The sequence below is a fragment of the Columba livia genome, chromosome 3 (assembly GCF_036013475.1).
Source record: "Columba livia isolate bColLiv1 breed racing homer chromosome 3, bColLiv1.pat.W.v2, whole genome shotgun sequence".
NCBI classification, from domain to species: Eukaryota; Metazoa; Chordata; class Aves; order Columbiformes; family Columbidae; genus Columba; species Columba livia.
In genome coordinates, this window is record NC_088604.1 from 82,253,337 (window position 1) to 82,280,753 (window position 27,417).

Genomic DNA, 27,417 nt, shown 5'->3' on the forward strand with positions numbered 1-27,417 from the left:
TCTGGATAAGGCAGCTGGTGAATGGAGGGAGGGAGGGAGGGAAATCAGCTGAGCCCAGCAGCTCTGGCTGCCTGGCTGCTCTCCTCAGCCCTTTGCTCTGTGCCCTTGTGCTGGTGCTTGGTCAGAGGGAAGGTGTGAGTCGGGAGATGCCTGTCCCAAGCAGGCAGATGAGCACAGCTGCTGCTGTCGTCGACTTGAGAGGGCTGACCTCCTTCCCCTGCCCACGCTGATAGCGGGGAAGGCTTAATAGCATTAGCGTGCTGCTCTTGGGTGCCCCTGTGGTCCTGGGGGTTTGAGTATCAAACCACGTTTTTGTAGAAATAGGAGCAACTCTTCCTGATTAGCTTCTCCTTGTTGTTCACTACAGGGCTGGAATCAAACTGGGGAGTAGAAGTTTCTTTGTAGTTAGGTCAGACGCCACTGCATGTTCTTTTTGTTCCAGAGTTCCTCTTCTATTTCTAGTGCTTTGTTCACCTGCAGGTAGTTTCCTATGGAAGAACGTCATAGCATCAGAAAACATTCCCTTGCTATTCCAGTGACTAATCCCCATATAAGGGATGGAGCTGGTTTAAGTTATTATTCAGCTAAATTTGTGAAGTATTTGTCAATGCAATTTTTATTAGAGTCAAACTCAGACCAAACATAAGTGTAACTGCATTTCTGCTAATGAGATTGGATTACCTCCTGGATTTGCTCCCAGAAAGCTTTACTTAAAATTCATTTTTAGTAAAAGGGTAATAAAATGGGTGATTCGTTATAATTGCATACAAAACTTCAAATATGTATTTTATTTTTTCGTACTGTATTTAATCTTGGTGAAAGATTTTTTTATTTTTTAAAGGCTACCCAAGGTATGCAGTGAAATTCAAAGGTATTTCTTATTTTAGAAGACAGAGACTGTCGAGGAGGTTAGTTAATAATTCAGGAGCTTGTGGTTATCAGAATGTGTTCCTGAAAAGAAATATGGGTACAGGAACTGCTAAAAATATTGTAGCCTGTTGACAATACGAATTTAGTCTCAGCCCTGACAAAGAATCTTTACGATTTGTCTCAACATGGAAGACAATATTTTTACAAAGAGTTGCATATGTGTGTTTCACAAGGCTTGAAAACAGGAAAAAATATTCAGGATATCTTTTTTTTTTCCTTTAAACAGTGTTGCATTTGAAACATCAGTACGTAAGTTTAAAACAAACAAACAAACAGAAAACAACACACCAAAAAACCCACAAAAAACAACAACAACAAACAAACAAACACAAAAAAAACCCCTGCAGATGAAATAATTTGCAGCGAATGCTGTTGGCCTCTTTAAGGTTTTACTGTAAACTTATTCCCATTTTCTCTTTGCATTTTTAGTCAATATCTTTATTACATGGTGTTAAAATGAGAGTCAAAAGCTTTCATTTATTACTGTATTTGTAGTATTTTTATTAGCCTTTTCCACTTCTTTGTATAGCTCTGCAGGTCTTTCTCAGATCCTACTAGTCTTTGCAGGAAGGTATAGATATACGTATATGAAGAAAAACACGAGTTGTTGGAGTTAGAAAATGATGATCAAAATCTATTATTTTGCTTCTGTATTATTTCTCCTATACCCCAAACTGATCTTCACAAATACAGGACTGTAAAGAACTTCATCTTCTGCTGGTTAGCAGAAGTGGATTTAAATCCACACCGACAGTTCATTTGACAATGACCTTGAGGGGCTTTGCTTCTTGAAGAAGAAAGCAGAAGCTTGCGGTAAACAAAGTTCACTTCTGACAGATGGATTGAATGACAGAAAGGTTGCGAGTGCCAGAATAGCCCTGGCAGAGGAGGAAATGTTCAGTGGAATCCAACAGGAGAGGAGGTGTGAACAGGTGCAGGGTTGCTGACGGAAGGGGAACCAGATGGAAGGAGCCAGAGCCAGTTTATTTAAAGGAAAAGGCAGAAAACACTGAAAGGCTGTGCGATCAGTGGCTAAAAGTGTGCATGGAAGAAGGTAAAAATTCACAAAGCAAAACTGCACAGTGGGATATCTAGCACTTAACATAATGGTAGTAATTTGTGAGTTTCGTTTTAAAGTTGCTGTTGAAATACCTTTCTCCCTTTCTCTTGATAGCATAAGGAAGAGAGATTTATAACCTCAAAAAAAAAAAAAAAAAAAAAAAAGACAAAACACTAAACCCCTCAACTGTTCTACTGCCTGTCCATTATGTCTAATACTAATGTGCAGACAGTTACAATCAGGATAATACAAAAATTATGCTGTGGTTGACCAAACCAATAAAAGGTATATAAGGCTGGATTTTTATTTTCTAACTCACCTGTTCATATCTACCTCCTGTGATATGTGGATAAACATGCATTTTATTGTGGTGTTTCTGTAATATCTAAGCAAATCAACAACAGTCAAGTACAAGGTAATGTTAGCACATTATTGTATCTTTCTTGCTTTTGGTCACGAGTTTGTCAGTTTGCTGGAATATGTGGTGTCTTGCTGTAGCGTGGGGGTGAAGTCTAGCTTACTTCTAGATCAGATTCCCTCAAAATCAAATATTGTCTTTCAAATTGTCATCCTGAAGAACGCTTTCTTCTGTCAGGTTGTTCTGCATCTTCCCAAGCTCTTCATGTGAGGCTGGCTCCCTTGGAGGCAGAGAGAACTGTTCCCCACTTCTTCTCAACTTCAGCAATAACTGGGGAGAGTGAACAGCTTCATAGTACCAGGCCCATGGTAGCGTCACTGCAGGTTGTGTGTCCAAACCTGATGCCTATGAAAATTGTGGGTGGCTGTTCAGCAGTTGTTCATAGTGCAGCTGTGATCTACTGGATCATGTAGCTGTGCTGATCTGATCCGAATCAGTTGTGAGCACACAGTCACTTTCCTTTTGAATTAGCTAGAGCATGCAATGCAGCGTTTATGCTGACTTTATGCCAGCTGCAGCAGGACAGATGATACCTGATTCAGCATAAAGCTTGCTGGTATGAAGTTAACGTACCAAAAACATTGGGGTTTTTGAATAAATTTAAATTGGCAGAGTGAGTTCATAGCAGATCAGGTATCTGCATCATTTTTTCATTCAGTAGTGGGAGCCTGGTGGTTGGATTTACTGTATTAGCAAGTTGAGCCTTGGAGTACAGAGTTAAAATTGTTTGAAGCTGCTCTAAGTCTGTGCTGCTGCTGAAAAGGCAAATCCCTCAAGTGGATGTATGTGGCTCTGTCTGACCACATATTGCCAGGCCCTTGCTTGTGTTGGCACTGAAAGACAGGCACCCGTATGATCAGGTGGTCCAGGGAGTTAATCAGTTAGAAAAAAGAATCATTTGCTCTTGTAGAATAAGTTGCGTGAGTGCTAACTATATGAGGTTGAAAAGAAGGACTGCACTTAATACTGGCCATGTCGACTTAGGCTGGCCTAAATCTGTCCTGAAGCTGCATCGTAAGAGACTGCTGGTGCCAAATTCAAGAATCACCATAAGTCAAAAAAATTACTCCTTTATTTTAAATACAGTGAAAATAATTCAAATATAACTTTGTGTATGCAGAGTAAGTTCCTGTAAAAATCTTCTTTTGTAAGTAAACCTTTCAACATTCAGCCATTTGTAGAAGTGGCTTGTGGAACATAGAATATTCTAGAGAATGGGGCACTGTACTGTGAACTGCTTAGGACTACATACTAAGACTTACAAAAACTACTTCTTTTCCTGTTGCATCTTCCCATGCAACTTGTGTTCTGTACTTAATTGTCTGTTTCTATAAAGACTTACCAACCAAATAGTTCACAACCTGATGGTAATAACCACTGCAGGATGAGTGTTTATTTACAAGGTTTTATCTTGCTGGCAGGGCTTATAGATGTGACAGAAAAATTAGATTTTTGGTTTTAAGTCAGTATGTTTGACCTAATATGAGATGTTAGTTACTGTTACAGACACTTTTTTCCCTTTTCTAACAATGGACTAAAGGGCAGATAATAATATTTAGTCGTGACTTAATATACAGAGAAATATCCAGATTGAAAAGTAGTTATTGTCTACATTGAGGAACTCATAGTTTTCTGTATATATATTTTGAAGGCATAACACCAAAAGAATAAAATCTTGTTATAGGCTAAGTGTTTGCAAATTCGTTCTTTTATGCTGAATTTAAAATAAGAAATCCAATCCTTTTATTTTGTTAGTAGATTTAGCAGATAGAAGTAGAGATGGGATATACCACCAGTTATGTGTGTACTCATTAATCAGATTCAAGCTTCTTCATATCATATAACTTTCATAGGAGTAATGTTCCATGTCTCTCAGGTCCTGTGGCCTTGCAACTCTTAATCTTTCTCATGACCATCAATTTCTCTAGCTAATGGTAATTTTGAAGTAGTTTTCAAGTACAGCAAGTACTCAAAAATAGAGTAGGAATCATTTCCTGAACAGTGATTAGTGTGAATTATCTTCTGATGCCTCAGGTAGGGTGTAATGGACAAAATGGACATTTTAGACTTAGTGTTTTATTGTTTCTGTAGACCTCCTAGTAGTACATAAAGTGCAAATATATATATACAAGTTATAAGGTGGTTCCAATCGTATAGCTGCATTCTAAATAGAGGAAGCAGTAAAAAAAATTCAGCAGGAACAAGAAAGTTATATGCACTGTTTTCTGTTCCTGTAAAATTGAAATTCTCAGCGAAAACCAGAATGTAGTGTAACAAATCAACATTGTTTGGATTCTGGAAGTGGGGATACAGTTGGGTAATTATTTGCGTTGTGGGGAAATAGTTTTAAGCTAATTTGCCAAATAATTGTAGTTAGTCTCTTAATAAAGTTGGAAATGTGGACAGAGCTCAGACTTCTTGTGTATTCTCCCCCGAAAGCATTTGTTGTATTTTGAAGTGTTTTTTTGTGAAGTAGTTGTAGCCTGGCAGAGCTGTCTTTTCTAGTCTTTCATCTCAGGTAGGGTAGTAAAAAGTTCTGGTTGGTTGGTTCACTAACATACTTTAAAGATATTTCTACTTCAAAGTTATTTCTGTAGCATCTTCTAGCCTTCCAGATCCATAGTTAAAGAGCTGAATCAATTTGAATGCTTCATTATTTTACCACTTTTAAACCCTAGACCTTTACATAACTTTTTGAATTGCTTGTAGTAGATTCAGCTTCACGTGGTTATGAGAAGCAAACTCTGAAATGTCATTATTTTAGGAAACTCTCTGGATCGTGCAACTAGTGTTGCACCTTACACTATGAAAACAAACATTAAGGTTTGTTTTGGTTTGGGGGATTTTTTAGCCTCAGTTCTCATAAATAAGACCACACACATGCTTAATGATACAGTTCTCCGATTCTACCAATTTCATAATTATAATAATTAGGTGTCTGCAAAATTTGACCAAGCAAATGTAGATTGTGCTGAAGCTCACCAAACACAGTGTGCTGGCTGGGGCAGTTTCCAGAAACTTGAGCTTTCTGCTGAGAAGACCTGGCACTCAGCTCCAGAATTAGCATCCACTCGGCTCCCAAAAACAGACAGAAAGGGCAACTCAGTGGGTAATTCCTATGATGGTATACAAGAAGGGCAATTTTTCAGCTCCTTGGAGAGGTTTAAAGAAACTGCCTGATCAGGATGCTTTTAAAAGTTCAGTTATTTCAACGTAATTCTTGCACAAGCATACATGTGTGCAATTTTTATATATTTTTTTTTTGACATTCATTTTGTGCCTCTCCTTCTACCCTGCAAAAGCACCAAGAGCTGTAAAACCCAGCCAGTCCAAACTTGCTGTGGTGGATTTACACATGCACTGAAATTTACAGTGTTTTATAAAACTATCCAGCTGTGTCCTCAGTCATAGCAACCCTACATGTTAACAAGGACCTATTAGATACAAATACATAGGTCTTTCAAAGGAAGATAACCTCAACAATGAATGCTAAGCAAAAAGTTCCTAGGACCTGACTTACCTTATGCTTCCCCTTACAGAATAGGGTATTGTGATGTCTTGTTTCAGCTTTTTTGCATGTTGCTGTGGGTATTTTTTTTTCTCCTATGGCCTGAGAGAAGAGGAAGAATATACTCTGATGTGCTATTCATCCCTTGACACTTGTAGCTGAAATAATAATGTGAATTAAGCTGTGAGAAGATGGTTCATAAAGCTGTTCCTAATGGACAGTCCACTAGACCTGTATTGTGGAAGAATTGCGAAGTTGACTGCATAAAACATTGCTGGGCCTTTGTACCAAAGCTATTGGCTAAAATCTGTAGAGTTCCTAATACTCATAGGCTTTCCAGTCCTGTTCTCAAAAGTGTTGTAATTGACTTGAGTGCTTGCGGGCCAGATTTTGTTAAAGATACTGGGAATTAAGTGGTTCTCAAAACTGTTTTTCCATTTAGCATATAGAAGCTTGTGCTACGCATTTGTTTTCAAAAGTGCTTGGAGACAAAGCGCGTTTCCTCTGGCGGAGCTGTGGGAGCGCTCAGCTGGGTGCTTTCCCTCTCCTGACAGCGTTTGTTGCGCAGCAGTTCACAGTGCTGGCCCACTTGGCTACCTGTTGTCTGGGAAAAGGTCTGGCTGTGCTCAGCCACTTGGGCAGGAGGCAAAAGCATCAGTGTTGGACTCTGCTTGCCATCTTGCTGCCCCAGTGTGGGTGGTGGTGCTGAGTTCCAGGACCAGTGGTTATTTAGACCAACAGTCTTGTTAGTTCAGATACCTCAAACATTTGGAGCACTAAATGCCTTAGTAATTGAAGTCCAGTTTAAAGTAAGTGTATATGAAAGCCTAAAATATTTTATAATTACATTTTTAACTACAGTTAATAAGAAATGAAGATGTTGAAACTAAGGTTAGGATAACTTCTTGTGTGCTACTGAACTAAGATAATTGCCAGAGTATTTTAATTTGTTCAATTAAGTTCATAGTCCTTGCTAATGGATCCATTAGCTTTTTACAAAATGCCACATGTTGATCTCATGGAAAAATCAAATAGTCAATATAGGAAGCATGGCTGTTTCACATCATAGTGGCTTTGTCAGAAGGCTTACTGGCAGCCTCCAGTCAGAGGCCTGATTCTACAGTAAGACATCCTGTGTTTTTTTCATTTCATATTTTTACTCTTAGCAAAGCAAAAAGAATTGCAGAAATACTATTGAACTGCATTGCGAAATTCAAAATTTTATTAAAGTTCTGTTTTTTTTACGGTAAAAAATCAATAAGCTATTATTTACGTCAACTATGACTTTTACATTGCTAGTCTTTACATACTTGTTTTTCTTTACTGTGAAGCCATTCGGCAGAGATCAGTCTTCTATTGAAAACGAGTCTCGAGTCTGTGATCCAGTTTTTGTTAGTGGTGGGAAGTGTTTTGGGGGGGTTGTGGGTTTTTTTTGGTCTTTTTAAATTTTGTTGTGGTTTGTTTTGGTTTTGTTCTCTTTTGTTTGTTGGTTTGTTAAGGCTTTTTGTTAACTTTTGTTTGGCTGGTTTTTTATTTTTAATTAAATTTGGTGGCTCAAATTCAGCCAGCATACTTTTATATCCTCCTTGAGGTCAATGTGAATTTTTCACTTCATTTTCAGCAAGGACTTTAAGGTTTGCAAGTGATAGCAATTTTGTTCTTCTTCCTGTGTTATAAGCTACAGTTTACTGTGCCTTTTGTTTTGTCGAGGATATTTAGAAAGCATTGCTTTCAGTCACTGCAAACTGATGTCCAGTTCACAGAGATATGAAAATAAGTTAACTAGTAGGTGGCTCTAAGGCTCAAAAAAAAAATTGGTGTTTAGAACTAAAATCACCATGGAAAACATGCACTTCAGAACAAAGTTCAAGTAGAAAGCAGTAAGATGAGAGGAAAGAGTCTCAAGTTGCACTACAGGAGGTTTAGATTGGATATTAGGAAAAAAATTCTTCACAGAAAGGTTTGTCAGGCACTGGAACAGGCTGCCCAGGGAAGTGGTAGAGTCGCCATCCCTGGAGGTGTTTAAAATAAGCATAGATGGGGATCTTAGGGACATGGTTTAGAGTTGGACTTGACAGTGTTAGGTTAATGGTTGGACCTCATGATCTTATAGGTCTTTTCAACCAAAATGATCCTTACGAGAGCTTGAGCTTGATTCCGTGTGAATGAGTCTTTGGTTGCTTCTGACTTTACAGCACAAAAATGAAGTCACCATGAGTTCAATGCTGCTGTTTAGCAAAGTTGATCAATGTTATTATCAAATCCAGAGTTACTGTCAGAGAGGCATTTATGTAGTGTTTTACAATGGGGGCTATGTGAAAAAACTGTAGTTTTTGCTAGTGTCTCCAGTTTTGATTCAGTGTTTGCATTCTGGTAGAGAACAGGTGTCTGCACTTCAACCATTCTGTCCCCTTGTTTTGATACCTATAGATGATACTTTAAAAAGTTCTGGTACAATTAATCTTTAGCTGTCATTTCTGATTCAGGTCTTACCTGCACATCAAAATTAGGCTGTTATTGATTTGTCTCTCTGCTTTCTTTTAGTCAAGAAGTTCTGAAGTTTTTGGAGGAGGAAACTTCTGATATCTTCACACTAATACTGGAGGGGTACAACTGTTTCCTTCTGTCTACACTCCAGAGCTTTTCTTTTTCTTAAATCTAACTCCTCTTCTTTCACAATTCAGAGTAATTGCAAATAAGCAGCTATTCTCAAACTTTCTGAAACTCCTGCAGTATTTTCTGGTTGTAGCAAGAATGTTACCAATAGTTCCTGAAATCTTTTGGACATGTTATATCCATAGTTTGGAGTTGTTTGTGGTTTTCTTTGTGGGGTTTTTTGTTTTTGTTTTGGGTTTTTTTTTGTAATTTTTCCCCTCTTTATATATGTAAAATGTGTTAGGGAAATTTTCTGCAGGAGGGCAGAGATAGAACTTGGAGCAGGGGAGGTGTCAACTCAAGGTGTGGTTGAAAGACCTGCCACTCAGTTTAGGCATCTTTGGCTCCAGGAAGCATTTTCATTCCTTGGCATCTCTAGGCACTTATGATATTGCTTTATGTGGCACTGGATATGTCTCAATCCGAAAATTTTCTAGGTGATAAGACTGAGATGAGTCAGCTAACCTTCTATGTAAGACTTACCTGTGTTTTCCTAGTTTAATAATTGAGCTTTTATCCACTGTATGAGCTTATTTCACCCACCCCATATATGCTTTAGCCACTGGGAGCTCACCATGTATCTGTGGTGTTTGAGCTTCTGTTTGCTTTGTACAGTAAGTAGCACAGGTAAGTGGCTTTTTTGGATGTGTCACCTTATCAAGAGAATGTTCCTGGTGGCAGTAGATTCTCCATTTATTTTGAACTTGCCACTTAGCACCCACCTGTGCACAACCATCTCACATGAGACACCGTTATATAAAATACTGTGCTACTGCCACTTCCTTTAGCTGAAAACGTCTGGGGGATGTGGTAGGTGCTGGAGCATTTTTTTGAGCAGTCCAGTGCTCGAGACAACTGTCTGAAGGTAAAAATATCTTTGGGAGGGGGGAAGAGATTTAACTAGACCGATTCCAAGCAAATATGGAGAGATTTTTCATAGTAATGCTTTCCGTATTTGGAGCTTACTTTTAGGAGTGATGCTTGCATCACTCCATAGGATAGCCCCAGTGTGGTTACGAAGTGATTCTGAGAATAATGTGATAAAGTGTGGTTCAATGTATGAAATTTCATTGAAAAACATGCTTTGTTTCCTTAACACTGTAATATTCTTGCTATCTAAATGTGTTCTCTGTGTCAAATAATTTTCATTCTTACCTCCGAAAAAACTGCCTGTGATTTCAAAGGGAGTTTTGCCTAAGGTAGGGCTTGGAACATCAGGACCAGGAATTACTGTAATGTGACCCACCATTTGTATTGCTTTGGGGTAAATTTAAGAGAGAAGATTTAACATTGTGTGTGTCATGCTGAGATATTGCAATATCTCGGATGGATTATTAGGCACCAATCCAAAGGTTAAGTGCAGCAACCACATGAGATGTGGCTTTATCCTTACATGATCTATGCCCGTGTTCTGCTTTGTAGTCCCCTGAAATAGGTGTTATCCCTAGAATAAAACAACACATTTATAAGACTTATTGAAACCTATCCCAGGCCATTAAATGTAGTTTAGCAGAAAAGTGTGTGCATATATGTAATTTGAAATCTGGGAATCAATCCTTGTATGTGTGAACTCACTGAAATTTTGAATCTGGATTCTAGTGAGCATCAGATAAATATTCACGACCTTTGGGAGAGTCTGTATATGAATTTGCAGTTTAGAACCTTTCCTAATTTATATGCATATCTCTCTTTTTCGGGTTTTTATTTTCCATGCTGTTTTTGCTTGGCTTGCATTAAATAAAATGCTTCAATGGAGTGTGGTAGTCTAGCATTTGTTTTGCCTCAGGAGTTGATTGCCCCATCTTGCATATCTGGTCAAGTAAATTGCTCTCTTGCCTGCGTACCTCGATGGCAGTGCTGGGCTCCAGACCTTCCCGTCCAACCCCCCAGTGAGCAGAACCACACAGGGCTGGGCCTGTGTAGTGCTAACAGGCTCCTCTATTGTAACGGATGCATTCATCTCCTATTTACATAAATTAATAGTTTAAACTTGTTTGGTTGCTTAAGAAAACCCATTAAGCTTTCAGAGTAGTTGTGTTCTGAGCACTGTGACGATCGCTCCCATTGACTTATCTCCTGCTGGTTCACTGGGAACCAGTCCATCTCGGGGTCAGGTCCCTAGGCTTCCTTGCAGAATTAAATAAATAGCATTTAAAACAAAAAGCAAATACTCTGTTTCGTGCAAAGTGGATGTCGGGGAGCTTCCTTATGAAAAAAGAAGTCGCATTTAATTTTATTTTTTTTTTGTCTGAAAGGCTGTTTTTTGCTCAGGAAATCAATCGTATTTTTTTTAGCCATTTTCTACTACTCACTGGAGAATGTTTGACATTGTTAGAGTAAGGTCATTTTCTATAACCTGAAGTGGGAGGGGAATGTTTAATGTGAAAAGCTGGGCTAGATTTTTTTGGTGGTTGTTGTTGTTAGTAATTGAATGCCCTGCTCTGCCTTTTCAATTTATCATCTTCTGAATATGATTTTTATTTTTCTTTATTTCCTGTGGGTTTTATTTATAGATTGGAAAAAGAGAGCATTCAGCACAGCATTAGCAACGAAGCAAAGGCCCGAGCCCTTCAGGCCCAGCAAAGAGAGCAGGAGCTGACACAGAAGATGCAGCAAATGGAGGCCCAGCATGAGAAAACTGGTAGGTGGTAGGGAAAGATTAGAGCCTGGGCACTCACTCACAAGCCAGGCCCACGCCTTACTGTGAAATGACATCAGGAACACCTGTAACCTTTGGCTGGCCGAAGGGAGCAGATGCTAACTACACCGGAGATTCCGAATTACATATTAGTTAGCGTTTAAAAGAGAAAATGGAAAGTATTGCCCACTGTCTGTTGATTTCAGAGTGCTGCTCTCACATCTGTTGCACCATCTGGATTATGAGTTTATTTACCTGTGTTCAAGAAACGTAAAGCTGAGAGAGACCACAACAAAGTAGAAAAACAAAGGGCTTGTTTTTGGCTGGATTTTCAGGCACACATGTTATATAAAGAAAATAGCATCAGAAGCTCTGCGGGAAATGCTCTGAGCTTACAGTTAAAGTCTCCTGAATAGCATTGAACAGTTCCCACAGTACACACATTATAGCTACTCTAAAAGCTTAATGAGTTTGCTTCGGCATCCAAACTGGAGAAAAGCTTTAGCCATTAATCGGTTCTTAATTCACTGTCGCAGCTGGATGTAATTCACTGGCTCCAAATTGATATGTTCCTTTATTTAATCTTTGCAGCCTCAAACATTTTTTGCATTACCATGTCCCCCCCTCCCTCCCCCCCCCTCAATCTAGAAGAAAGATGTTTAATCCCTTGCATGCTCCAGGTTCTCATAATAGGAGACTTCATTGCATTGACTGAGCTGATCAATAACTTCTAACCCTTAATCTGGAAGTAACATGGGTTTTCCAAACAAACAAAAAAAGCCTTTTGTTATTGTGAAGTATTACACCAACATTAATATAGGTGCATATTATAAGCAAAAAAGAATTTTTGAGACAAAAATCTCTAAATCCTTAGCATGGAAAGGAGGAGGAGCTTCAGCACTTATGGGACATGGTATATTAAAATGCTAAATAAAATAGCATTTTTACGCACCTGTCCTGTAATACCTTTAGGAAAATGATGTAATATTAATTAATCCTAAGCAATGTCGGATAATACCTGAGGTTCAGACACATTTGCATCTGCCATCTGATTTTCTGCCTTTTTTGCAGCATTACAACAATACTAGAGGACCTTTCCGTGTGTTCAGGGAATGCAAGCAGCTACATTATGGCTGCTGTCTACACACTAGGAAAATAAAAGAAGCTCTCAGAATCATTTTTCCCTACTCTAGCCAGCACATCTGCATATGACCAAGCGTAATTTTGCACAAGAGATGTGTCATTTACCCTCCTGGTGCATAAACTGTCCCAGTATACAAAAATGAAACAACATTACGGCTGAGTTTGTTTTTATAGATCTCTAGTAGGATTAGGAGGAGTTGAAAATTATACTCATTTTTTGTGTACATAAAGAAACCCTTGTGTATTATTACCCTGCACACATACAAAGCATTTGAGTAACAGTGTTATCTCTTTCTCTGATTTTAAAAGCAGAAATCAAGAAACATCATTTTGCAGTAGCTTCCTTTTGGAAGAATAAAGATGCTTGATTTCTAGGTCATGAGTTTTTGGTGCAGCTCAAACTGGTAATAACCATTTTATAAATTAATTTTCAGTTTCAATGCAGCTGTCACTGGACAATAAGTCTATATCTTATCATTAAAGTAAAAATCTAATAATTAATCATAGTAAGTGCAAGACCCAGTAAATAAAACAACTATTTTTTGAAGGAGAGAATGAAATGAGTCTACAGTGTGAGTGTTTGGATTGCCGGTGAAGCCTCTGCACCAGTTGAGCAAGCAAAAGGCTGCTGAGGCATGGCTTGCCAATTTTATTTCTCCGAAATGTCAATGAACTTGCAGCTAAAAAGCAAACCCCCCAGATTAGATATGTAGTTGTTATGGTGATTCTTCTCATACAAGATCTGATTCAATGGCAATGTCTCTTGAACAATTTAGATTACTTTATTCTGACATAGAGCCTTTATTTGGTGAATTATGGGGTCATAATTCCATATCCAAATAGCTGAAGTTTCAAAAACATACCAAAGTGAGAAGGATCTAGAGGACAGAAATTAAGAATATATAAAATTGTTTCTAAATTATCTGTAAATTTATATTAATTGTAACATAAATTTCTAATTTCATAATTTCTAGTAAATGAACTAGATTCATTACTGACCTCCCAGAATGCATTCATAGCAAAATTAAAGGAAGAATGTTGTCTGTTGGCAAGGAAGTTGGAACAAATGTCAGAAAAATACAGGTTAGTAACATTTTTCTCACTCTGTCCCTTCTATTAGTAGGACATGCTTCCTTATTTTATTTTTTAATATTCATTGTTATTCATCTTGTCCCAGATATTACACACCATCTCAATGTAATGTATGCCGCCTAAGAAACATGGATGAATTTTTATCCAGGGTAATTCTAACTTTCTGCTTTTCAAATTATGTTTCTGGCTATTACTTCAAATTTGTAAGACAATTCCAATGTAAAAATTGCGTACTATTTTCCTCCTGATCCTCATATTTTTAATATAAAGAGTGGAAAATTGTTAACAAAGCTACAATTCGAGTTTATCTGAAATTATATGAAAAATACTAAATATTTAAAGTTCTCAAAACTGTAATCTGTTGGTTTAATTATTTACTTAAAGCTCCATTCACAATATTACACACTGAATAATTATCTCTGAAATAATTGTTGTCAAAATTACTTGTCATTGAAGCTCTGATTCTGCACCACTTGTTATGTGGTGCTTTGTTAAAATCAGTAGCAGGTCTGGTCTAAATACAAAACCACTAAAAATTCAGCAATAGCACAAAACCTGGAAGCAATAAGTGATTTAGGTAAATACAAAAGTATGAAGGTATCTTTTTAAAATTTTTATTGGACAGGACTATCTTAAAAAAAAAAAAAAAAGAAAAGAAAAAAGTAGTTCTGTAACAGTAAATAACTTGATTTTACATTTTTAAGTTTGAAAATAGTTGCTGTTGAAACTTTTTGCAGGGTTCATATTTAGAGGAGTAAAGAAGATTTAATTGCTGAGTTGGCATTCTGCAACTTCTATGAATTCCATGCAAAGTGAATTTGATAATTAAGGGTAGGATTCATCTCCTATGGCTTATGTGAAGTAAGGAAAACACTAGCAAAGAAAAAATTGGTTTTCAAGATAGGATTCTTCTGCTGGGTGGATTTAATAATTGCGTTGAGGTAACGTGACTGGCAACACTCACTCATGGAGAGAGCTCGTTTATCTCAGTATCCTGTTTCAAGGAATGGTCAAAGTGGAATGATATAAGTAGATGATAAACACACACATATATATATATATAAAATATATGATGCTTCCCACAGGTACTGCCTTCACTGCCCATCCTACTCTCCACTGAATGTAAAGCATTGACTAGCTGTTAAGTGGCTGAGATTGGGACATGAATCCCATCCAGAGTTTTGGGGGAAGAAGTGAGAAACTTGAGGAAATGCAAGCAATCTTCCCTTGCAAATGTTGTGATAGGTGCTTGAGAGAGAAGCAAACACAATTTTGCTTCTGAAAAAGCAGAGCTCCTCTGTTAAAGTAATACAAAATCTAAGTAGATTCAAATCATATTATTATTCCAGCAATAAAAATTCACACAGACTTTGTTGCTAGAGCTCACAGTCACAGACTAGTAACTGTAAAAGGATGAAGGAAAGACAGAAAACATACTGTGAAAACACATTATTCTCTGAAAATAAATACCAGAGATTGCCAAGTGTTTCTCCACCTAGCAGCATTAGCTGACTATGTCAAGAACCCAAAGAGAGGAAGAAGAGCCCCTTGGATCTCCAGAAAGGGGTATGTTTTACACAAAAAAAAAACAAATACGGAGGAATGTATGAAAGCAGTTCTGAGAAGTGGCCCTAAAATAGCCTGAGCTTGCCTTTGCTGGAGTGGGAGCTGCTGTAGTCAGTAACAGGAATGGAGAAATAAGTGAGAACAAAGAAAGCGTATGAAAATGAGAACAGAAGGCTGGAACTGCAGACAGTGGAACATGGTAAACTAATAGATGGCTTCAAAAAGTGATGTGATCAGGAGATCAGATGCAGAAAATTATTTTGGCAAACTTTTAAATGTGTGATCAGTCTATGTCTTTCAGTAACATCTTTCCAAAAGCTTCATGCTCATTGTCACTGGGTATGGTGTAAAACCAGTTCTGGGACAGAATGCTGGAGCTTAGTCTTCTGAAAAGAAAAAATCATTTTTGTAATATTTTATAACTTGGTTCTCATATACATTAATGAAAGCAGATCGTGAAGCAGCTTTGTGCACTATTTACATGGAAAAGAAAATTTCCTTTTTTTTTTTTTCCCCCATTTTTTTTTGCCTTTATCATAAACATCTGGGTTCAAAATTCAGTTTATTTTCTTGCTATACTTCTAGAATCCTTGTGCCTTAGTTGCAGTGGGGTTAAGAAATAACCGTACACTAGCAGTACCATTATACAATTGGTAAAGCACTCCAGCTTTTTTAATAACAGCTGCAAGGGTAAGTTTACATAACATTTTGGGGTTTTGTTAAGAAGTAAAGTAATAAGAGGCATTTCAGATTTATCTCTGACAACTACATATTTGCACAATTTCAGTGGCACACCTTTGAATTTCACATACATTTTTATATTTAATAGAGGTTTTCTGAGAAATCTAAACCTAAGTTTTCTTGTTTCTATGTAAGCTGGAACCATTTTTGTGAGCTAGCCCCACTGGGTTAGAAAAGCTTCAGAAAGACAATGTCAGATGAATTACAAACCCCTCAAGCTGTGCAGAACGAAGATAGTGTCTGTGAAGGGTTTTGTATGCACAGGCATGTTTAAAAATATAGTCCTTTGTAGATTTCTTCTCTGTGATTTTGTTCTTTTTTTTTCTCTGATTGTCACGGTCTGAGATTCTAGGTTGTAGATTAATGCTTAACACTACCCACTGTGTATTTGTGATTTGCGTTTTGTAATTAAGGGGAACAATGGGAGTCCATTGGGTCTCGTTATATATAATGGTTGGTTTAATTTGTTTCACTTCTATCTTGTTAATTGTAAATTGATCATTAAGATTTGAATTCTAATCTGTCACCAGGGTTGTGAGTATTGAAGCTAGAGCAATGATCCTGGTTTTAATCACTGATGATGAGAAACAAATTTTATAATTTTGGTACATATTGCAGTTCATATATTTTAACACTGTATTTTATGATGTTATAAATATTGTTAAATGACTTTTAGAGTAGTTTTACTGTTTGGACTATAATGTATAAATTATATTACTGGTTTGGCAACAGTAGGCATCCAACTGTGTGAGTTTAATTGAAGTAAAGAACACACACCCGACTGAACTAGTTTTCTGCATGTTGGGTTGACTGCAGTCGTTGCGCTCAATACCAGGAGTGAAATGTTTGTTGAAGGCAGCCGTACAAAGACGTGAAACAGTCTGACTGAAGGATCAGTCATTAAAATAGTATGCAACAATTTTGTGTCAGCAGAAAATATTTTAGAGCATGTGTTTAGTTGCTGTACAATTTTAAGAGCAGGAAAAGGCAATGCCTAAAAAGCACTGCAATGCAAAAGGTAGTTCAGAGGAGTAATGGCCGCATTGCCACCTTAGTGTTCAAAAATCAGCTCATTCTAAAAATATCCTAGGACTGACTCTGAATTGTGGCTATTTCACGTTTGCTGGTTCTTTGCCTCCAGTATTTGAATGTTTTGAAGGAACCTTTTTGTTTTTTCCAAGACTCTTCCAGCAAGGGTAGTAGAAAAACCTTGAATTTGGTTTTAAATTGGAGTTGAAGCTTTCTTGGTAGCTGAGTGGATCCAGAAGTACAGGCTGTTGTTGTTGCTGTCCTCCCCTCAGTCATCATCAATTATTTTAAAAATAATGACAAGTACATGAGACTGGGAAAAATCTATTACCCATATACTTACATTTTCATGTGACGTTGTAGCTTTGCTCTGCGCAGTTTCAAAATAGTCTAGATTTCATAGAGGTCTTTAGAGTCTATGAGGTCTCAGAAGGATAGGGAGAGACATGAACATGACTGTCTGACCTGTGGGGCCAGCCTGAGTCTGCAGATGTGCAGCTCCATGCAAGTTCAGCTCAGGTGGCAACACTCCAAATGTCTGCACACTTCGGTTTCTCCTCAGTCCACCAGTTTACTACTCGGTCTGTTGGACCAGAGTAGCTCTTGTGGAGCAATCAGCATGTCCACGCTGCGTCCTTCAGTTGTTCTGGATTTATCAGATGGTTCTTAGTGCACAGATTTTTCTAATTTGCCGCTGTCCCTAGTGTTCTGTGTGGGTATCTCTGAAGCCCAGGACTGTGCACCTGGGGACCTGCCCCCTCTCTGTCCCATCCCTGCTGTGACAGCTTGGGAGCAGAGTCAGTGAGAAGCATTTACGCAGAGCTGGTCCTGCCCCTGGCTGGGTGGAATTGCTACTCCCAGTGAAAATGTGCTACCACTGCCAGTTTTCAGGCTTATTACAATTATGATTGGTTTTGTGGGGTTTTTTTAAACTAACAATTTGGAAGTTATTTATTTAAATATCACATAGAATTAACTGTTCTATCTTAGTCTTTGGAAACCAAGGTGGATGAGTGGTGTATTTCAAGATGCAGAGGGAGTCTTTGTCAGGTCTTAGTGTGCAGTTTTGTATTGGGACCAATGTTCTCTCTTTAAGGCCAACACATGTATACTGTTTAACATTGAACTTAATAGGCATTCTGCCATTCATATGTGCTGTCCTCCAAAATTTCAGTGTGGTGAAATACTTGAATTTTGAATCAGACTCTTAGGTATTTATGTGGAAGGGACATGGTGTAAATGTTTTAACTAGGATGTTTGTGTATGGGTTTGGTGTTTTTGTTTGCTTGTTTTGGGATGGTTTTTTTGGTGTGTTTTTTTTGTGTGTGTGTGTGGTTTGTTTGGTTTGTTGTTTGCTATTTTGGGGAGGGGGAGAAGAGAACATAAGTAGTGTGGTTCAAAGCATGAGGCAATTAGAGCTGTATTTTTAGTGAATTAAATATTTCTTTTGTTTCATTAGTTGTAGTTTTCAGCAGCATTTTGGTTCATTTGAATGCTTCGATCTTTCCGTAAAGACTTTGGGCACCTTCAAATGCACTGTAGATGCATAAGTCCTTTTAAAACATTGAGACTTTTATCACCTTGAAAGTTGCTTCTGCTGTTTCTGTGAATGAGACAGCTACACAGAAATACAGCAAAAGCAGCAGGATCCCTTAGTTGGGAAACACTGCAAACATGATGGTTTACACTATTCCTACATGGCAAATGCTGTTGTTGCATTTTGCTGGCAAAAAAAGGAACACAAACCTGGCTGGGCTTTGTTACATCGGGTCGCTGTTGTGCTGCTCCGCAGTGGACTTTGCTTTTATCCACTGATTGTCTTTTTTGCAGTGTCAGTATCAGGCCCAGGCTGCACTCATACTATGTGATAACAATCAGTCCAGCTGACAGTGCTTGGTTAATGCCGACATTTAAGTTATTAGTATTTCTGTTAAATGACTGGTGTAAAATTCTACTTCCGTTTCCTTCATGTAATGTCCTGCCCACTGTTGTGTACCCATCCAGGAAAATCTTGTGTATTCAAGTTTGATGTACAAATACATCAGCACAATTCTGATGTATTTGTCAGTCATATTCCTTAATAGAGCTGTAATTCCCTATCTAAATTCAATTACATACAGTTTTCTTCCAAAGTTTCCCTTGCTAAGTTTTTAGATTCACAAATGATATAATGTATTGTTCTCTATTTAAACATGAAAAGATTATGTTGTCATTTCCAGATTTGACTTGTCAGTGTAACAACATGTTTTTGAGGGAGAGGAGTATTCCTCTCCCCCTGCACTTTGTTGTATTTTTCAGAATGTCAGTTGTTGTTGCATTCTGTAACAGCCAGGAAGGTATAGTATCTTTCTTCTGTAACTGCAGCATATTTAAGTTTATGATTTAAAGATATATCTGAAGCTTTTAACCTCAAGATCTGGAGTGGCAGATGCCATAAAACAAATTTTCTTGCTTTTGATTCTTACTTTCTGATGGTATAGCAGATTCTGACATGTTCTCATTAACCTTTTCCAAAGAGTTAAACTGTGCAAGTGCATAATGTATATTTTATCACAATTTAATCTGAGATCTTTTCCTGATATTAAGAAACAGCTCATGCCTGTTTCTCCACGGGCTGATGGTTAGAGATGTAGCAAGTAGCAGTCCCAGGTCATTCATGGATCTGGTGTCTCTGCTCACCCGTGAAGAATAAGAATTGCTAGGAGTAACTAATTTACTCAAAGGCTGTGCCAAATTTTATGTAGATTAGGGTGTGCCTGTATGACTTGTCCCTTATTTCTTAAGGTTTTATTAATTTTTCTCTTAATGTGTTGTCGGTTTCTTTTTATTTTTTTGTGTTAATCTTTGTAATATTTTGGGCATATTAGGTTAATGAAGTTTCTAAAACAGTACCACTATTAAGAGTTCAACCTGTACAGTGCAGTAAAGGTTGAATATGGTTTTAGTAGCTATTTTTCAAACTAGATGTTAACTTTATTAGTAAAGAACGTGACGTGTTTTCAAAATGCTGGCCAAATTCTTGCTTAAGAAGTATGAATTTACATTTATTGATTTTATTTAACATCAATACATAATGCCAAATGACGTGCCTGTTAAATTAGGCTGAAATTAGCATAGCCAGCCTATGACTGAGTGATTACCATTGGCATATTTACCAGATTCCCTTCAGCATCATATTCTTTTGTCTTAAGATTATTTGAAACAGTGTTTTGTTCTGTAAGTTCTAGTAATAAGCTGTTTATGCATTACATATACATGTATGAAATTTTATAAATGCTGAAGCCACATATTGATGGCACGCTGCAGGATGAAATCTGACAACATCCATCATCACTGTGTTTTTCTTCTGTAGATCTGAAGTCAACCAGCTTAGTCAGGAAAAAGAGTATCTTCATGTCAGATTGGAGAAGATGCAGAAACGGAATGATGAATTGGACCAACAATGTGTCCAGCATGGGAGAATGCATGAGAGGATGAAGTCGAGGTAGGAGGTCCTGTTAATCTGTCAGTATGTGGTATGCTTTGCTGTACCTGTTGTGTAAACATAAAAATGACACTGGGTTGTTTGGAAGTATGAAAATGACTACCCCTTCCCCTCCCCAAGCATTCTGTCAAGTTTTTTTTATAACGTCTTTTGCTTGTGCCATTTTGGATAAATAAAAGGAAAGCTTGAACAACACAGTCTTCCAAAGAATTTAAGCCTAGTACATATGTGTGTGGGCTGCTTCGGCTGTTCTCTGCTCTAACTTGGATGAATTGTCTTACCATATTAAAAAAAAAAAAAAAAAAGGCGGGGGGGAGAGAAGGAGGGAGAAAGGGGGTTATTCAGTAATAGGAATGTAGAGTACAGATGTGCATTCCGTTATGTCATGTAATAGCTGTGGTTTTGGGGTTTACCATCTTACCTTTCTCGGTAATATTTAACTTGCGTAAACTTGTATAAAAAGACAAATCTTACTGAAGATCTTGGTAACCAGAGAACTATTAGCACCTTCGAGGCCCCACTAGCCTTTTCAGGAAAGCAGCGATGTCTTCAGGAAGAGCTGAGAGCAGCTACAGCAAGACTAGTAAGAAGTATTTCCACCATGACCAGTTGACTGTTCTGGTGAGAGTGTCCAGACTGCTAATGCGTTGTGCTGCAGTTTGCACTAGATGGCTTTTAAGATCACTATGCAGGCTTTTCTGTTTTGGTACCAGAAAGTTCATCTATGCTCTTGTGTTCTTTCTTTGCACTCCCCATTCACTGTAACAGGCACTGGAAAATGCTGAGGTGTGGCTGGAGAGGTGGAGGATAAAGTAGGGAGATGGCTGAGAGGCAGCTCTGCAAACCAAATCAGAAGGCTACCTCTTGTTCATAGTGAAAGGCTAAATGCATTTCACTTCGTTTGGTCTGGATAGTCCTGGCCTGGGAAAAATTCTGTTTGGATTTTTTTTTTTTTTGACCACTGACCAGCTGATAGGAACAGATTTAATGTGTTGGGGTTTTTTTCCAGCTGTCTCTTCATTCTCTGTCTGTCCATGTCAGCTTATTTCTTGCAAGCATTTTGTGCATTCTGTTCAATGTCCAGACTTCATATTTTCCTCTTTCGGTTTTCTCTCTGTACCTCATCCTGTTCTTCTGTAACCCAGAATTTTCATCATCTTTTATAGCTCAGAGAACAAAGAAATTCAGAATGCTACAACTATGCGCCTAATCTATGTGACCACATAATTTTTGCATTTATCTCACCTCCCTTTTGGTTTCTTTAGTCGTGGTGGATTCTTAGCATACAGGGGATGTACACTGAAGATTCAGGGTTACTTTCAGCAGGAAAAAGATCTTTTTTTTTCTTAGGTGCTCTTCTGTAGAATTATTAGTATCTAGTTCAATTTAAGACTGCTTTGTAAGTTTTTAGGATATTTCCTCTGTCAGAACCAAAGAAAATAGACCTACTGGAAAATGTTGCTCATTCTCTACTGCAGCAGCAACAATTATACACTAGAAAAGATTGAAAGCATTAATCCAGAACAGAAAAGTGGTTTGAAAGCAGAGTGGTCATGCTGCAGGCAGTGCCTTACCTTCTGCTGCTGTTTTGCTGACAACAAGGGCAGAAAAAAGGACAGTGATAGCGTTTGTATTTAATATTTTGGAATATCTATATAGGGCAGAGGTTATCAGAGATTTCAATTATGAACAGTATACTTTACCAGCATTTTAAGAAGGGACTCCTTTAACATATGTTTAATTATGATCTTGCACTATATTCATTTGAAATCCAGGTAACAAGTGGCAAGACTGATATAATCAACTGCTTTAGAAATTCAGTGTAAACTAATTTTAGTTTCCATATGAAAACTGTAATAGATTTTCAGTATCAGTTCTCAAATGCTATAAATCGGATCTAGAGGAAGAAAAGCAGGAAGTATAACTATAAAAACAAATAAATATCCCAGTTTCTTATACTTAAGTTGGAGGTCTTCCACCAAACAAAAATAGTGATTTTTCTCTTCTCATTTTGAAAACAGGGAACGCACTATGCTGTTTAGTAAAGGTAGAAGACCAAATAATAATACAGTGCTTTGCCTCTGAGTTTCACCCATCACTCAGATACTAATAATCACAATAATGTTAAGGATAATTACTTCTTAACACAATATGTGTCCCCTTTGTACACAGCTGCAACTAACACTGGTCTTTTTTGCAACACAGTCCTGCAAAGGGGGTTCCTACCTAATTTTCTAGCTCTTGTTGTTCTGCTTTTTATAAAGTTTCTTTATCAAAATTATTTTGACTTTTAACTTGGGACCTAACATTTGCATTTGAGTAATAAGGAGTTGTGGTATTTATTTAAGAAGAAATCTCTGTCACTAATTGTGTTCTTGTAGGAGACTGTGACAGGCCCTGATAGAACTATTTTCTGGAAGGAGCAAGATATCTTTCATCAGTCAGAATTTCTTTTTGAGCAGCAATGTTTTAGCAATTGTATTTACATTCCTGGAAGTGAACAAGAGAACTCTTTCTCTGCTGTTCCTGTCTTTATGTCTGAATACATGCTGCAAGTGAATATGGTCCAAAATTATTGTAAGCAGGTTTGAAAAAGATTACTTAAAATTGAAGATGATTACTTAACATTGAAGATGATTTTGAATTGGTCTTTTCAATCTAATGCAAATATCTCCCCTTTCAGTGTGTTTTTGCTTAGTGGAATACAGCACTAAAAGAAATAGGTGTCCCTTTTAAATGTTACAGCTGACACATGCTATTGGGGCAAACTTGAGTTGAAAGATGTCTGGTCTGCAGGACTAGGATCACGTGTTAAGACTGCAGTGGAGCTTATGTAGAAATGTTCATTTAATGTTGTTAATCTAGCAATGTTGTGGTTCTTTGCTTTAGATACATGTATGATTTTTTTTCTTTTTTACATTAGTTTGTTGTTATTGTTTGGGGGTTTTTTTCAGCTATGTACTTTTTCATTTCAGGCAGTGATTTGTTTAGCTAAGTAGATTATCTCAAAAGTATTAAATAACATGACATAGCGTCACTGCTGTGCCACTGGCAGTGAGCTGGTCAGCATGTGTGACTTTATGGATCTGAATCTTGGAGAAATGAATTCATGTCTTCCGTGGCAAAGAGCATGTTGGTATAAATTTTCAACCTCAAAGCAAATTTTATTATTAAATTCTTCAAATTCCCATTATATAAATGTGTGTTCATAGTAGAATGTAGCAGGGAGCAGAAAGTACAGGATTTCTTATAAAAAGGCAGCTCTAAAGATAGAAAACTAGCCAAGAATGAAAAGACTAGGTAGCAGAAATAAAAGGTTAAACTACTGTTCTGTTTTCCTTCTGTGCTCAACTCCACTTGAAATAAATAGATTTCAGAGGAAGGAAAATCCAAAATCAAATTAATTGGGTAACTGCGTAATGTTGGTTCATTCTCTCCTTTGTTTTCAAACTGAAATCCAAGATGTGTGTTTTCACCTTTGTAGTTAGACCGGTTCTGTAAATGCAGCTCATCTTTCTCACAAGCTCTGTTCTTTTCCAATTTGGGGAGGAAGGAGTAAAAGACAAGAATCTGCCGAGATCTATTACTGATACATATTTATGCATAAGTAATATTTGCCCAAGCTGCCGGGGGTCAGGATTTCATCAGGCTATTTACGTTTTCACTGAACTTAGTTAACAACTCTTGTAGGTACAAGGTTCAATTACAGCTTTGCTTTTCTGCATCTATTCGTTGTCTCATAAAGCAAATATTTGATTGTAAGTCATCTATGTAGAGAATTTATTTTGTGGACAACCAGCGTCTAAAATGGGAAGCACTTAATTTAATACAGCTATCTCTTTTCTGTGTCCATTTCCTGTGAAAGACCCAGATTATATGTGGAAATACAGCAAATATGGAGTAGTGCCTTCAAGTAGGAGAAGAAAATCCTAGGCAATTGCTTTCATTTTTTCAAGATGAGCTAGTCAAGCCTTTACTTTTTATCAAGCAGCAAAAAAAAGCATATGGACAGTAGTTTGTATGAAGCATGAGGCTCTTTTGATATCTTTTTAATAAAGCATTCATTTAGAAGCTTCTACTGATTATTTTTTTCCAAACTAAGTTCAGCATATGGGATCTGGGGCTATGAATTTTCTCAAACTTCTTTTTTTGTGATTAGAATTGGTAGTAGTGTTATTTTTGCCATAATGTGTGTGATCACTGTCCAGTCTGTGTAACATTAACAATAATAATACGCTTAATGGAAATTTGAGGGGGGGGTTGTTGTGGTAGGTTTTTGGGGGTGACAGCATTTCATGTATTTCAAGTGTATTTTTGATAGCTAAAGTTAAAAAGAAGAGCCTACAGGACTGGCAGTTTGGGGCAGATGTGTGTCTATTCCTCAGGCATCAGTGGTTGTAAGTTAACTATAAAAATGTTACAACCATCTGTGTAACAAGACGGCAGAGATCTGCTCTTGCCTGTTACTATAAATAAGAAGGAGATTTGTTTGACTTCATAGACATTGGATTTATAAAGACTATATGTGTCAAATTGCAACTACATGCCATGTTGCTGAGATGTGTCTGCAGCCAACTACCTGGGGTGTCTTCCCCTTCAGACATTCTAGTGGAGTGCAGCAACTGTGCAGAAATGTCTGTATAGCACAACATGTGACAAATTATATTTGTTTTCTACCTATGGATAAGCTTATCTGGAAGAGTAGCTAAAATGGATTCTTAAATGGACCACTCAAGGAGTTAGAGAGAAAATATGACGTTCAATCTGACAATTTTTTTTTAAAGTCTTTCCTGGCATTAAATCTATTTTTTGTTGCTGTTACTAAGAGTTAGCGTATGTGAGATCATGTATGCATGAGCGAACTCATATATATGAGAAACGAGACACAAATATATTGAGAATATAGCAGCAGTTTCAAGTAACTGATTAATAAAATCACAATAGCTGGTTTGCTGTCACTATTACACTTCTGAATAGAGATTTTGGATTTGTTTGGCAGATCTTCAGTAGAACAACTTATTTAAATTATTTCATGATAACTAGAGCAATCAAGTGGCATTTCAAATTTTAAGTTTTCTGCGTAAAGCTCCTGTGTGTTTTTTTTAAAAGGTTTTCAAGAAATAGTGATGGGTGGAAGAACTCAGTTTTGATCGTTGCCTAAAAGGCCTTTATTTTGTTTTCCAGTCCAGTTTGTTCTTTGCTGAATATATTGTCTTCCTTATTGTTATTTTACCGATAGGCTAGTATTTTTTTGAGTAACAGGCAAATTTTACTGTCTTTTTACTAGACCAATCATCTGTTTTGAAATGCAGTTATTGAATAAAAATACACCGTATTGTGGCTTTTTAGTTTAAAATGCATTAATGCATATTTATATTGAAAACAGAGATTACCATACATAGCATCCATAACGTCTTTGATATTAAAGTTGCGTCAGTGTTTAAAGAGCAGCGTGATCCCCTTTTTCCTGAGCATCATTATTCACACCCACATATCTTTGGTGTGGTTTCACTGCGCCAGGCTTGCTGTAACAATTGGAGACGGACTTGTTTGTGGAGCCTTGCGAGCAAGGGTTTGTAAAAAGGTTTGTGGTCCCTCTGTTCAGCATTACGGTGCAGCCAGATAAAACTCTCAGCTCTGTCCAGAATTTAGCATTCTCACTATTATTTTTTTGTTACTATTTAATAGACTCATGTTTTAGGTTGAGAAAGGTGTACTCCAAAGGAGTACAATTAGGAAATAATCAATGGATGATGTACATACACACATATACATATAGATGTTGCAAATCCTGTCAGAGTCTGAAAGTGGCTTTTGTTTAATGTTTGGGTGTTTGCATACAGTTCACATACTCTGGAACAGAAACAATGTTCAAAATCTCTTCCTCTCATTTCCTCTCAAGTTCGCTATTTGTCTACTTTATAGATATATATATATATGTGTGTGTGTTTGTCTATTTTTTCCCTCTCTCACTTTAACTAGATGTCTCTATGTGGTGTGCATATAAATGCATATATTTATGCTTTCATGTGTATAATATTCCCATTCTAAATAGCTAATAAGTTATATAAGAGGGCTTAATTAATATTTGAGAGCTTATTTAATTAAGCCCTCAAATACTGTTTTTAAAGATTTATTCACCAGTTACTTGAACAGTAGGCACATAAACCAAAAACTGTCTTAGTTGTTTGAAAACCTGAAAATGTACACTGGGAGTGAAATATATGGGATCTTCAGAAAACACTGCAAAATAGTATGCCAAGTAGTTGTTAGCCTTCTTAAGAAGCAAACGACAAGCAGAGGGAAATATTGTACTCAATTCACCAATAGATGTTTAGGGAACTTAATGTTCTGTAAGATGTGTTCTACCCTATTTCCCCAAAAATAAGGGAAGGTCTTGTCATAAGTTTTGGAGCAAAAATTTTTTTTTTTTTTTTTTACATGTATAGCTGCCTAGACACTATTTAAATTGACTTTTAAATGAACTGTAACTAGGGCTTATTTTTGGAGTAGGGCTTATATTTTGAGCATCCTCAAAAATCCTGGAAAACATGCTAAGGCTTATTTTTGGGGTAGGTCCTGTTTTCAGGGAAACAGGGCAGGTCATATATATATGACATATATGACATTACAGATATATATAGTTTAGATATTTCTTTGAGAATATATTGAGCTCCTTTGTAAAAGTACTTATGCTTCAATGTTCCAATTTGGACAACTGTTTCCAGAACCACTGATCTTCTCATTGGGATCCTTCTTATTTTTGGTCCTGGTTTCTTTGTGTTCAACTTGTGCTACTTGTCTTTGAGCCAGAGTTGGGGTAAGTAGTTCATTTTTTCTGTTTTCATTTTATCTGCACTGATAAAGCAGATAATTATAGACAATGGTTGTATCTCTTCAGTCCTACTTCTGATTAGTAAGTAAAGCTTTCTTCTTGTTGTTCTTTTTGCAATAAGCTCTTCATCACCATCCGTTTTCTGATTGTTGATCTTTTTTTGAGTATAGGCAATCAGTACTGTCTGCAGGGTTTTGGATGAGGTTGCTTGAATATCTTAGATGGTGGAATTAATGTATTTACTGGAAATTCCTTGACTGATGGGTCCTACGATCACGTTTGCCGGTATGACAGCTGCATAGTATTGGCAGCTGATAA

At 37.2% G+C, this 27,417-nt stretch overlaps 1 protein-coding gene across 7 annotated transcripts in view; it reads left to right on the forward strand.

The window, feature by feature from the left end:
* The window catches only part of SDCCAG8 (SHH signaling and ciliogenesis regulator SDCCAG8), a 110,750-nt gene that overhangs the window by 49,850 nt on the left and 33,483 nt on the right, over positions 1-27,417 (forward strand). For 2 of the 7 annotated variants that reach the window (XM_065057878.1, XM_065057876.1), the window contains 4 exons: positions 8,461-8,523; positions 11,085-11,212; positions 13,327-13,435; positions 20,133-20,264. In XM_065057878.1, coding sequence (XP_064913950.1) covers positions 8,461-8,523; positions 11,085-11,212; positions 13,327-13,435; positions 20,133-20,264 — 432 coding nt within the window. Of the gene's footprint in view, positions 1-8,460; positions 8,524-11,084; positions 11,213-13,326; positions 13,436-20,132; positions 20,266-27,417 lie in introns of those variants that run through there. The other 5 variants (XM_065057877.1, XM_065057879.1, XR_010471511.1 and 2 more) reach the window with 4 other exon arrangements.